This window comes from Dryas octopetala, chromosome 8 (assembly GCF_963921425.1).
Source record: "Dryas octopetala chromosome 8, drDryOcto1.1, whole genome shotgun sequence".
Classification (NCBI taxonomy): Eukaryota; Viridiplantae; Streptophyta; class Magnoliopsida; order Rosales; family Rosaceae; genus Dryas; species Dryas octopetala.
The window spans coordinates 21184560-21198106 of record NC_141373.1 but is presented as its reverse complement, the minus strand read 5'-3'; the positions used below and the strand labels follow the sequence as shown (position 1 = coordinate 21198106).

Sequence of the window (13547 nt, the reverse complement as noted above, 5' to 3'; positions counted from 1 at the left end):
TCTACTTTAAAGTTTAATAAGTGGAGAATGATGTCAAATTAAATTTGTGTTTTTAGGATTGTATTTGAAAACCTGTCTGTTTTTTTATTTATTTATTGTATCCCTTTATTTAAAATTAAAAAAGGAAAAAAAAAAAAAAAAAAAACTGTTTGTAGATCATGAACCAAACCCGCCCACTTCCATACCCAAGCTTCTTCAACTTTATCATTAATCAAGTTTGTGTACAAGATGGTGGTCATCAAGTAGCTATGGTCAAGATTTATTTTAACATGCCCATAGTTGTGATTGGATTTTCAAGTTGAGTGAACGAACAAGTAAAGTTTTTGATGCTACACTTCCTTTAAATTGAAACTTAGCCACCGAAAAGTCTAATAAAATTAGTTAAATACTTTAGAAAATAACTTAGTCCTAAAGCATAGGAAGGAAGTAGATAAGGAGATCCCAATAAATATTTAAAGACTGGAATGGAAGTATACACAGGGCATGCATTAATATGCTTACTAAACTCAAATCAATAGTGATACTTACTAAATTTGTTTACCATAGCACTGTTTGATTTATTTTATTATGAGCTTATTCTAAATCTTATCTATTTCTAAAAGATAAATTATTAATATGTTTACTCATACATCATTTAAAAAGTTAAGTTAGTAAACAAATTTAAGAATAATGCTCGGCTCTTTTCTCTAAGGCCATCCACAATTGTGAGGGCCATATATCGCTATCACATAGCTCTCATCCTCTTATAGTGGGCCAAAAAATTAAGAGTGATTATATTTGATAACAATAGGTGAGACCTATGCATGGGTTTGGGTGAGAGCAATAGATGTTGAGTACAATAAGGGTGGGTCTCACCCATGTGAGCTCTTTTTAGACACACAAAGGAGAGGGAAAAATGACAGAATAGTTCTTTTGCACAGAATTGGGGCTGCACGGTTTTACAGGAATTACCCACAACGTGAAGGCCAATTTGGTAAAATGAGGGGGGGCATAAAGTTGCCGACAAGCCACTATTGTGGCTCAGAGAGAGAGATAGAGCCCCACCCGCCCAAGGCGTGATGAGGACGCACGGTCAAGATATAGTGACCGTTGCATCTAGATGGTCTCCTTTAATTCACCTTTTTTAAAAAAAAAAAAAAAGGCCTTGACACCTTTCGCAATCTAGGCCTTCTTTTTCATATAACTGTTGGTGATCAACGATTCCCATTATTTTACTGTTATAATTATATTAAAAAAATACATAAAAATACGAAAAATTAACTTAAAAATTCTAATAAATTGAGCATTCACACTTCATCTTTTTACACATCTAGCTATCATTTTCTCATTTTATGTACTCGTTCCTAGTCTTTAGTTGTTAGTGTGTCTTCCTTTATATTTTTATGTATTTCAAACATTAAAAAATATCAAACACCTTGAAAGACAATTTGGTGGAAAGAAAATATAAAAATTATAATTGGATTTTTTTTAATAAGTCCATTTGGACAAAAGTAGTTTTTAAAAAACTCAAATGCGGAAGCCCAATTCTCAGCCGGCCCACTTTTTGAAACTCAAGTAATATTGTAGCGGTATTACTGTAGCATGCTACAATACCTTTCAGAATTGTTACTGTCTAACAGTAACTATTTAAATTGTAAAAATATACTATTAATTGCTACTGCTAAACAGTAGCAATCATTGTTACTGTAGAACAGTAACTATTTAAATTACAAAAATACACTATTAGTTGCTACTGTTTGGTAATAACAATCATTGTTACTGTGACAATTTGCTTAGTTTTTTTTTTAAACATAACGTGGATTTATTTGTATAAAAAAGTGGACTTATTTGTACAAAGTGGACTTATTTGTCATTCAACTTTTTAAGTGAGTTTTTTTGTAATTAACTGATTATAATTTGGGTCATAAAATAAAATATTTAAATATATTCAATATTGACCTTAAATTAAAGATTTCATTAAAATAAAATCAATAGTATAATTTTTAGGAAAAATTACTGTTTACTCATTCTAACATTTCTTATTTGAAAAAAAAAACCTTATGACTTTTTTTTTTTTTTTTTCTAAATAAAGCCCTTATTTTTTCTAAATAAAGTCCTTTGATCATTGTCTTGTCAAAGAAATATGTCTTTATTTTTTTAGAGTATAGAGTACAGGTTAACCTCATACCTTCCTAGGGTATAGAATGAGGTTTGTGAAGACTGCATATTAGGTTTTAACTATGAGATTTTAAGCTTTATTTAAAACCTAATATAAAGCCAACAAACCAAAGCTTAACAAAAAAGTAAAAATGTACTGCCGAACAATCGAAAATGGTCATCGACCGTTCAACACCTGGTATGTGTGAAAAAAATAGAAAATAATGGATCAATATTGTGTAACATGAAATGGTTACAATATTATTGAACTTTAATTAGAATTTTAAAAGCCATAAGGCTTTATTCAATATATTATAAACTAAAGGACCTAAATGGAAGTCTCCCTAATTTTTATAAATATTTAAATTATAAATTATAATTTAACTATCACTTAATCTCAATTATGCTTAATTTAATTTGGTACAACGATATGACTCTTAGTAACACTGCAGCTTTAGCAAATTTAACTGATATACCGCCATGTGGTATAACCAATCCAACGTGTAAGGGTATTATTGGACGTTGTGCTTATATTTGTAGGGTGTAGTATTAATAACATCTACTCATATTATAACACATAGACTGGTTTTACCAAACTAGCATTTTTGTTCATTAATTCATTAAATTGATCATTGAATCGCTAACGGTATGTAAAGTATATGACCAAAATTGAAATAATTTGTAAAATACATGACTAAAAACACAATAAATTTGACAATTCGATAAACAAAAAATGCTAAGATGTCTTAAATTTGCAACGATTTATAAACTACATGACCAAAATCATAACAATTAAAACTAAATGGACCCAAGTTAAACTTAACTCAAACTATAGTATTTTACCAAAAAACAAACATATTTAACAGTAGAAAATCAATACCATAATAGTGAAAATGTAAACCCATCAAAATAAAAGGGTCAAAATACAGTGACTGCACTGTAGAATTTTCAAACATTGTTATAAAAAAAAAAAAAAAAAAATAGAGCCGGATTGTTAGCGCCATCCAAGGGCTGAAAGGCGCCATTAGCGCCTCCACTTTTCACTACAGTTTGACAAAAAAGAAAGATAGAATAATGAATATGGGGAATTTCAATAAAGTGGGCGTTATTTTTGCAGTCTTTCTTGGTTTTGGCTTCAATGCCAAATTAAACATGACCTAAAATCATGGACTTGCTTTCTCCATTGACGAGGCTTTTGCACACAATGGTCGGACATAAATTCAAATACCACCAAATTTTTTTGATCAACAAATAATGTATTAGTATACGTATACGTATTAATATATTGAGTTATTTACACTTACATTCTCGAGGTTTATTATCTTTTCACATACATTTTTTAAGATTTCAAAAATTACACATACATCCTCTGAGGTTTTAAAACTATTGCATATAACCTCCTTGCAAGAGAAAACAATAAATAAATAAAGAAAAATATATTTGTATTAAGGTTAGACCTTATACCTTGAGTAATCTTATTAGGCTATTCCACCCCCTTACATGCCTTTTTGCATATTTTCTCATTATTTTTAGTCTAACTATAGGGGGTTATGTGTAACAGTTTTGAAACCTCAGGAGATGTATGTGTAATTTTTAAAACTTCAGACAGTATATATAAAAAGACGATAAATTTCATGGATTATAAGTGTAAATAACTCTAATATATTTGACGTGAGTTTATAATCGAATGAATGAATAAAATATTGCTACATTATTTAGTGAATAAATTTGTAAGAGTACTAGCCTACTAGTGGATGATCACTGAGTGAGTATTTTACTTGCACTTTGAGCTTGGTGGTCCCTCCAGGACATTCAAAATGGGATATGGATGCAAAATGACTCTATATGATGGTTATGATAAGAGAAAGAGGTGCCGATGCATGCCTTGCATGATAATGATGGTTATGAATCCATTCATAATTAGTGTCCTTAAAGTGGTAGTTAGGAGCGTTTGATATAGACAAGAATTCTATTGCTACAATTGCATTATGCATGCTTCGAAAAATTAGGAACAATCCATCCATATTCTGTGCTCGACTAATGGCGGGTTTACCCACCAAAATAAGGAAATTAATAAGCTCGAAAGGTTAACAAGTTGAGTGAATTGTGGGTGAAGGTATCTCACTAAAAGATAATTAACTTGCAAACTATCCTATTGGGCCTACCACGAGAATGTAATTTCATAATCTCAATTGTTCATTTTTAGGTCTCACTTCAAATATCATCTTTGTAAAATATCTCCAAAATCAGAAGTCGTTTAGTCATTTGATTATAATAACAACCATTTATATGCTTTCATCGAAAATAATATTTGTCTATTTATTTGATCAAAACTAGAGATGACTAAATGATTTTTGATTTAGTTGACTTTTTTCAATGATAATCTTTGAAGTGGGGGCCTAAAAAATAGATGGTTCGGATTTTAAAATTACTCATATGGGAGCTAGGCCCAAAAGAGTGGTTATTAGCTCCGTAATAAATTGCTAACCAGCTAGCTTTGGAGTGCTCATATTCATATATATATATATATATAGTTTTTCTTAGGCCACATTTCAAAGATTATCATTGTAAAAAATCAACCAAATCAGAAACTATTTGGTCATCTAATTATGATCAAATAAATAGGCGAATACTATATTTCGATAAAAACATATATATGGTTATTATTATAATCAAATGACTGAAATATTTCCGATTTATATATATATGGTTTGTTTTACACATGTGATCTTTGAAGTGGGCCTTAAACAATAAACAGTTTAGATTATTAGATTACATTATGTGACCAGTGAGCTAAAAAATGTGGTTAGCTTCGTATTAATTTGTTAACCAGTTAACTTTAAAGCATTTATGTACATATATATATATAAGGGATATTATATGTTTTTGAGAATATGTATGATGGCATTCAAAGTTGACTTATATTTATATAAATTAATGGAAAATTGTCATATTATTTGATGGAATAAATTTGGTGAGTCTACAAGCATCTTAAGCAAGTAGTCAATTTCTCAATTCTTTTTCCCATTCTATTTAGGCAACAATTGGAAAGATCCATTAATTTATATAATTAATCCACTCCTATTACTAAATTTGATATATCATGATTCCTAATATATGCATGAGCCATATATTGTACTGTTTAAATACATTAATAGAATTATAAAATTAGTGTGATAATTGATAACTTGAGATTCAGGAAAATGATGAATTGGGCTAATAAACTTAGCACAGTAGTCAAAATTAAACATCAATAAATTAAGGTGCCTTAACTGTGGGGTTTATTCAATTCAATGGGCGGAGAAATAAGAAAGAAGAAAGACAAAGGAAAAGAAGCTTGTGAATTTCAAGTTGTGATGCCGGCCGTATGAGATATTGAACAGATCAATAAGATTAATCCCGAGATCAAATACCATGCGTAAAAGAATGACACAAAAAGAAAATTAAACCATCTGCATTGAATTGGCAAGAGTTTTAGTTCAAGTGAAATTGGAAAGAATGGGTAAAAGTTTAAGTAGTACGTATAAAGAAAATTTTTGTATGTGACTATAGCTACGTAACAGTATATAATTTTAAGGGTATCGTTTAGAGTTTTAGATATTAATAATTGTACATGTGGTATTATTGAAATTGATTGATCACACTACCATGTGATGTTATAGTTCATATAAAAAATTTCTTGTAGGTTAGTATCAATGTAATTTGAAAAAAAAAAAAAAAGACAATTCAATTGGATTTTGATGTTATATATTTAATTGGCTACATTAATTCTGCATATATGAGCTTCCCTTTCATTATTATAAATCCTAATTAATTGTTTAATGATAAAAAGTAACTAAATAATAGTACCATATATACTATTAATTAAGAATGAAGGTTGAACAAAAAGCCAGAATTTGCGGCATGGTGACTGCCCTTTCCCGCTCCTATTTAAAGGCATAACAGGCGACACAAAGTGATATGAAGCAACTGAAATTAACAAATTACACATTACACATTGTTGCTTAATTTTTAGAGTTTTAGAAATTAAGTAGCAAATAGCAATGGCAACAAAGTCTTTGTCTTGGGCACTCGTTCTGCTGTCTTTGTTTTCCCTCTCTCATGTGCTTGCGATCCAAGTCCAAGCTTCAGCAGGCAATCCCAATTACAGAGATGCCCTTGCAAAGTCCATACTCTTCTTCCAGGGACAGAGGTCCGGGAGGCTCCCCGCAGCCCAACAAATCCGTTGGAGGTCCAATTCTGGCCTTTCTGATGGCCGTACGGCAAATGTAAATATGCTGCTAGCTACTACTACTACTGCATCTTATTTTTTTTTCTTTTATTAACTTCGTTATATATACTTTTTGGAATGTGGTTAGGAGGGAGGGGTTGATGCTATATGATCAGTGGTAGTTTGGTTGGTGCGGGACGTGGTAAGAGGGAGTGGAGGGACTGAGGGGAGGAAGTCTAAGAGATAGGGAAGGAAGGTTAAAAGAGGTTTTAAGTGTTTTAATTCAAAAATAATTTAAAAATATCACATTAATACTATTACACATTGTATGGTCTAAAATTAGAGTTTGCCTATAATACACATTGTATGACATATAAATAGATTTAACAGTGAAAAAATTTATAAACTTATTAAAATTTGAGGGTTAAAAATGTGTTGTATGCCATAGAGATATAATACAATTTTCCCTAAAATTATGACACCTACCATTCCTCAATTGATTATGATTGCAATATCACCAAACACATTTATTAGTACGTAAGACAATAAGCATATATACAGCAAGAGGAAAATATAATGCCAAATAAAGTCTTTGTGGCTTTTAACATAATTGTCTTTGCTGAAATGTCTCCATATTATTCTAGGATTTTACATGTATGTGCTTACTTTCTGCATGCCCCAAGAAAGGTTAGTTTCAATATTCCACTATAATATGGTCAAAAGTTGCGAGGCCAAAATGATTTCCTAGCAAAAAAAAATAAAAAGTTATTGGATTTGGGTCCAGCTGCACATCAAAACATGACATTATCTTCTCTATTGTATTTGTATTTGCACAAATATCAAACAGTTCCACTATAAAAAAAAATAATAATAATTGTATGACTTTGGCAGGTGGACTTAACTGGAGGATACTATGATGCTGGAGACAATGTCAAATTCAACTTCCCAATGGCCTTCACGACCACAATGCTATCATGGGGCTCAGTTGAACATGGCAAGCGCATGGGCCCCCAATTATCAGATACCCGGGCGGCAATCCGTTGGGCCACAGACTACCTTCTAAAGTGTGCAAGAGCCACGCCCGGTAAACTCTACGTTGGAGTTGGTGACCCCAATGTGGACCACAAGTGTTGGGAGAGGCCCGAAGACATGGACACAGCCCGGACTGTATATTCGGTCTCCCCAAGCAATCCAGGCTCAGACGTTGCTGGAGAGACAGCCGCCGCATTGGCGGCTGCCTCTATGGTTTTCCGGAAGGTTGATCCGAAATACTCAAAGTTGCTTCTGAGCACGGCCAAGAAGGTGATGCAATTTGCAATTCAGTACCGAGGGGCATACAGTGATGCCCTTGGATCTGCAGTCTGCCCATTTTATTGCTCATATTCTGGATATAAGGTATGTTACATTGTTACTTATCATTGCTAATTTACATTTTAATTTTAAATCATTTTTTCACTTCACCGTTTAAGATTAACTCAGGCTACTTTTAGTTTTTCATTGTTTTGGGTCACTTTTATGAGGAATTATTGACAATCATATGTTTTGGGCCATCATGGTCTAGCTCATTGAACTGGTTTCCGTAACCTGTAAATGGCCCAGCCCAATTGGTTGCCACATGAAATTATGGGTTAGAGAAGTAGAAAATAGTCATGTTATTTTTTATTTATTAAAAATTAACCATTCCACTTTTGTCAAAATATTTAGGATGAGCTGGTGTGGGGAGCTGCATGGCTCCTTAGAGCAACAAATGATGTTTATTACTTCAATTTTTTGAAATCCTTGGGAGCTAGTGATTCAACAGACATCTTCAGCTGGGACAACAAATTTGCTGGTGCTTATGTTCTATTATCAAGGGTAAAATTGCATACATTAACAATAATTTTCCATCTTATTTAAATGGATTTGATCTATTAAATTAATTCTAAGTTTATGCCTGTACCATGTGGTACCAAGGAGTTCCATTCCCTTTTCCTTTTCATTTTATTTTCTTTAGTTATAAATTTATTTAATTTGATAAAATGGATTTATTTTCAGAGGGCTTTGTTGAGCAATGACAAGAATTTTGAGCCTTTTAAACAACAGGCAGAGCAATTTATGTGCCGGATTTTGCCTAACTCACCCTCTTCAAGTACACAATATACACAAGGTGAGTGAGTTGAGAATTTTTAGAATTTCTAAAATCTCAATCATTCTTTTCTTAACCCATTTGCACTTTTGAACAATTTCTTTCTTGTAATTCAGAAAACATCTATTTGTTTTTTCTTTCTTCCATTTATTTATGTAATCCAAAGCTGGTTATGATGTAACCTTTGGTATTATTACTAATTTACTAACCATGCATTCCTTTAAATCATAGGAGGGCTCATATACAAGCTTCCCGGAAGTAACCTCCAATATGTAACCTCAATAACCTTCTTACTTACTACCTATTCCAAGTACATGTCTGCCACAAAGCACACTTTTAACTGTGGCAATCTCATTGTTACTTCAAGCGTCTTAAGAAATCTCGCCAAAAAACAGGTACATCGTTTAATTTTTCTCTTTTAAATAGTCTGACATGTTATGTTGTCAAATTGTTAATCTAGAGTATTCATTAGGTAGATTCTTATTTAAATATGTGATGTCGGATTAATGAAAACATAGCATGCCATATATTTGACAAATAGAAGAGAATTACCTTACATATACATATGCACATGATTTATGGCCCGACTTGATGAAAATTTCAGGTGGACTACATATTAGGGGTAAACCCTCTGAAGATGTCATACATGGTAGGGTATGGGCCCTATTATCCCAAGAGAATTCACCACAGAGGATCCTCATTGCCCTCAGTGGCAAGCCATCCACAAACCATAGGCTGTGATGGTGGTTTCCAACCATTCTTCTATTCAGTAAACCCAAATCCTAACATCTTAGTTGGAGCTGTTGTGGGGGGTCCAAATCAGAATGATGGGTTCCCAGATGACCGTAGTGACTACAGTCATTCAGAGCCTGCAACATACATAAATGGTGCTATAGTTGGACCATTAGCATACTTTGCTGGGATCTACAAAAGTTGATTGGAGACCTCAATTGGGTTGTAAATAATTATGTATGATTATCTCCAAAAGGGGTGTATCCACCACAAAATGGGTGGGATATTTCTCTGTGTTTGCTTCTTAGTTTTCTAGTATGATTTGGTAATCAGATGATTTTAGGCTCACAAAGAGCAGTTTATGAGTCCAAAATAGAATGTTGCATAATGCATGCAAAAGAAGGGAATGACATGTTAGAGCTTTAAAAAACAACTTACTAGTTCAAAGATTTCATGACAGTGGAAGTGAATATTAATCTGGTTTTGGCCTCAACTACAATATCACCATAACAAATCTAGGCAGAGGATCCTATTTCTAAAAGAAAATCCAAAACAAGATAAGTACATAAAAGTTACACAGTTTCACCTTTAATCTGCACAGCCAATTTGTGAATCGAAAGTCGATCTGGATAATCTCAATCTTACATAATTACATTACACATACTCTCTCATGATCTTGTGATTCTAGACAATCTGTGTGCTTTAATGCTCTCTCTTAAGCTTGGGTTTAATCTTGGGGCCAAAAATATTGACTGAATGTCACTGCAAAAATCTTACCTTTAAATTCTGTGTATACAAATGCAATTTTATGAATGGTTTATGTTTCTTTAATTCTAAAAACCATTAGAAGCAATCTATGATTCTCTGTTCAACACAGAAGTTAGAAGAATACCTAAAACATAAAAGGAACACTTGTAATCTTTTTGTTTGAGGGGAGACTTTTCCTTTCATTCTACAGACCATCCATTATTTCAATCATTAAATTACAAAAGCTTGTTCACTTATTTGCATAAAGCCTTTCATTCTTTCATTTTATTTTTTTGATAAATTTTCCGAAAGCATTTCTTGTTCAATTCACTGATCAAATAGCCCAAACTCATCTGTCAGTTTTGGCAGAACAAGAAGCCATTTGCAGTAAACCCTGCTATGCCCACTGCAGCAATTAAAGTGTGGCAGCTTAACTCACCCACAACCCCTGCAACCAAATATCATTATACATTAAAATGTTGTTTTGCTGTGTATCAATATCTGAAGATTTTATTGCTATATATATTTAAGCATCACAAACAATTATACAACATGCTTGGTTTAAAACAGGGCATTAGGTGCTGGATTTACATAAACAATAAGAGAACAAAAGAACACAGGAGTTCTCACATTTTTTTGACATGCAAATATGCAATGACATATTTGTTCTTTAAAAAAAAAATAATGAAAAAAATGAGCCAAAGCATTGGAATACCTCTGTAATAAAACGTAAACATCTAAATTTGTTCAATTTAATGCTTTAGTTAATTTGTATTATCATTTTTCAATGATTTCGTAATTTCTTTTTCTTTTATAGAATCCCGTAACAAAACCCTCTAATCCAATGCTATGTCACGCCCACTAATACAATGGACATTATCTTGACAATCAGAATTATTTCATCTGCTCACCACATGGCATCTAAATTAACTACAAACTTCAACTGTTATAGAAGTGCCAGCACACCAGTCTTTTTTTCTATTGTAGCCCAAAAGAAGATCAGAAATAATTAATGAAGTAGTCCACCAAGATTCACTTGTTTCTCTATGACAATTATCAGTAACAATTCAAACCTTGAGCTAATTACTAAACAACACTCATTATAGAACTGAAAAAATATTTCGAAATAATATAGACTTCCAAATCGAAATGAAAACATAAAATAAAAGAGCTGCTATTTGCACTTTTTTTTTTTTTGCACGCCTTCATCACTTAATTAGTGAAATTATAAATTTTCCCCAATGTAAAAAGACACTACACACCTCTCTCTCTCTCTCTCTCTCTCTCTCTCTCTCTCTCTCACTCACTCACACAGTCTTTAAAATGTGAATTGCATTTCACTTAGTGGACACTGGACAATGGGTTGTGAAAAATTTATGACCCAAAACAGAGTTACCACTCCGACTCCTACAATTTTGGCGGAGAAATCGACCAATCCCTCATCTGTAATCTTTGTCCGTTCTTCACAAAACCTCAAATTCAACCCAAATTCTCATCTGGGTTGTCTTCTTTTCCTCCTCTGGTCCAACATTTCAGATCAAATTTGTAGCTTTTTTGATCCATGTACTGTTGGTCCTTTTTGGGACTCTGCTTTTGGTGATTGTGGCATTGATATCAAGATACATAAAATTAATGTCTGCGCTTGATAAGGAGGTATCACTTATCAAGCATTGTTGGAAGAGGGTGTGGGGCGATGATGGTGACAAGGATGATGATGATGAAGGTGGTAGTGGTGGTGGGGTCTATGGGGGCCAATGCAGCTGCATAGATGAGCATCATACAAAAAAGTAGAGAGGGAAGAGTGGTGTTGGGCTTTCCTCTCTCCCTTTCTCAGTCTTTTGTGTGACCACCACTCCTCCTTCTTCCATCCCATCTCTCTCTCTCTCTCTCTCTCATTTTCTCCTCTCTCCCTTTCTCTGTCTGGCTTCAAGACCGGAGAAACAGTTCGGAAGTACAACGCTAAACAATTGTGAAATCGTTCGAAAGTACAGCGTCGAACACTTTCAGTCATGTTCAGCAGGTTACTGTTGAATGAAGAAAAAATTTTCGGAAGTGCAATGCTGAACGACCTACGATATTAACAATCCCTCACCCAAAAATTAAACCTTAAACTCTAAAAAAATCACACTCCAAATCATCTCAAACATACAAAAAATGTGTTAGGATGGCTGTTGGGGGTGAACCAAAAGACTGTTGGGAGGTGGGTGTCCGGTGTGGTGTTGGGAGTGGGTGTCAAGTATGGTATTGGGGGTGAACCAAAGAACTATTGGGAGGTGGGTGTGTGTGTTTGGCTGTGTTGTTAGGGTGTGTGGGGTTTGGATGGGTGAGGTGGGTGTGTAATGAGAGATTTGGTGAGATGACTAATTTAAGAGTATTTTGGTAATGGAAGGGGTGTGCAAAAAGAAATTTCAAATTTTAGAAGATGGTAGGGGTGTGTTGGAAGAAAAAGAGAGAAAAGGGTGTGCATTAAGAAAAAAAAAAAAGGTGTACAAATAGTATCCCTCTAAAATAACTTAGAAGGCACTCATTTGCACCGGATTACATCGAAACAGGTTTCAAGGCCTTTGAGCCATTTCTTATGCGTCTTTTGTGGGGAGAATTCTACACAGTGCACAGCTTTCAAGGTCAAAAGTCTACATCTTGTAAATGAAAAATATAATAGCACGTTTGTTGAGACTAACACAATGAAAACAGAAAACGAGATGAAACTTTATGATACATTAATTGTAGATCTTAATCAGGTGCTAACTGATGAGAAACATGGCGAAAACCATATACCTTAAAGATAAGTCGAAACAAGATTAAGCATTCAGACATGAGACAATTACTTCCAAGTAAAAACTATGATAATCACAATGGCTAAAGAGACTAATCAAAAAATGATTATCCATACCACAAAATCAGGAAGTTGAAGTCCCTAATTTTTATTGGTCAGAACACCAAATATTAATGATGGGCTTAATTAATTAATTTGATGATTGGACCGGGTTAATGTTTGAGCCCATTGAATGTTAATTGTATATTAAGGGTCTTGAGCCCAGAACAATATTTGATCTGGTTATTTAATAATCGATTCGAATTTGAACTTAGTTAATTAACTGCCTCGACAGTTAGCACAATGGAGGTTCACTCCACTATTTCAGGACTCAACCTCTTGAAGGTAGGAGTACAAAGCTCGGCAAAGGCCAGAAGACCAGGTAACACATCATATCCAAACTTACTTGAGTAAAAATACATTACTATATGCTTACTGACTTAAGCATCGGAGCTCCTTTGAGGAGAAGACTCCCAGGGGGCAATTAGAACTCATTTGTTTGTTTTACAGGCAGTTGGAAGCAGTTAGAAGATGTTAAGGGAATTTAGGAGGAGTTACGAGGGAAATTCTAGTTGGATATTCGAGCCTCATCAGTTGGCGCCGTCTGTGGGAAACAAAATAAATTTACTGATGGTGAACACTCGAAGTATCAACTAGAATGATGCCCGACGTCTTGATCAAGACATTCCACCGATGAATCAATACTTCGAAGCAATGCAGGAGACGCTTCAAACTTTGACAACTGGTTTACAAAATGTGGTTTAAAAGCTAGATCAAATGAA

The 13547-nt window shown here is 33.5% G+C and overlaps 1 protein-coding gene across 1 annotated transcript; it reads left to right on the top strand.

Annotated features, from left to right (window-relative positions):
- The first annotated feature begins 6287 nt into the window (after window positions 1–6287).
- CEL5 (cellulase 5) lies at window positions 6288–9484 on the top strand. The gene is made up of 6 exons (XM_086252813.1): window positions 6288–6404; window positions 7238–7741; window positions 8051–8200; window positions 8381–8492; window positions 8703–8866; window positions 9076–9484. Exons 2-6 carry the CDS (start codon window positions 7295–7297, stop codon window positions 9406–9408), a joined length of 1206 nt encoding a protein of 401 aa, XP_086108939.1. The 5' UTR covers window positions 6288–6404; window positions 7238–7294; the 3' UTR covers window positions 9409–9484.
- The last annotated feature ends 4063 nt before the right edge of the window (window positions 9485–13547 follow it).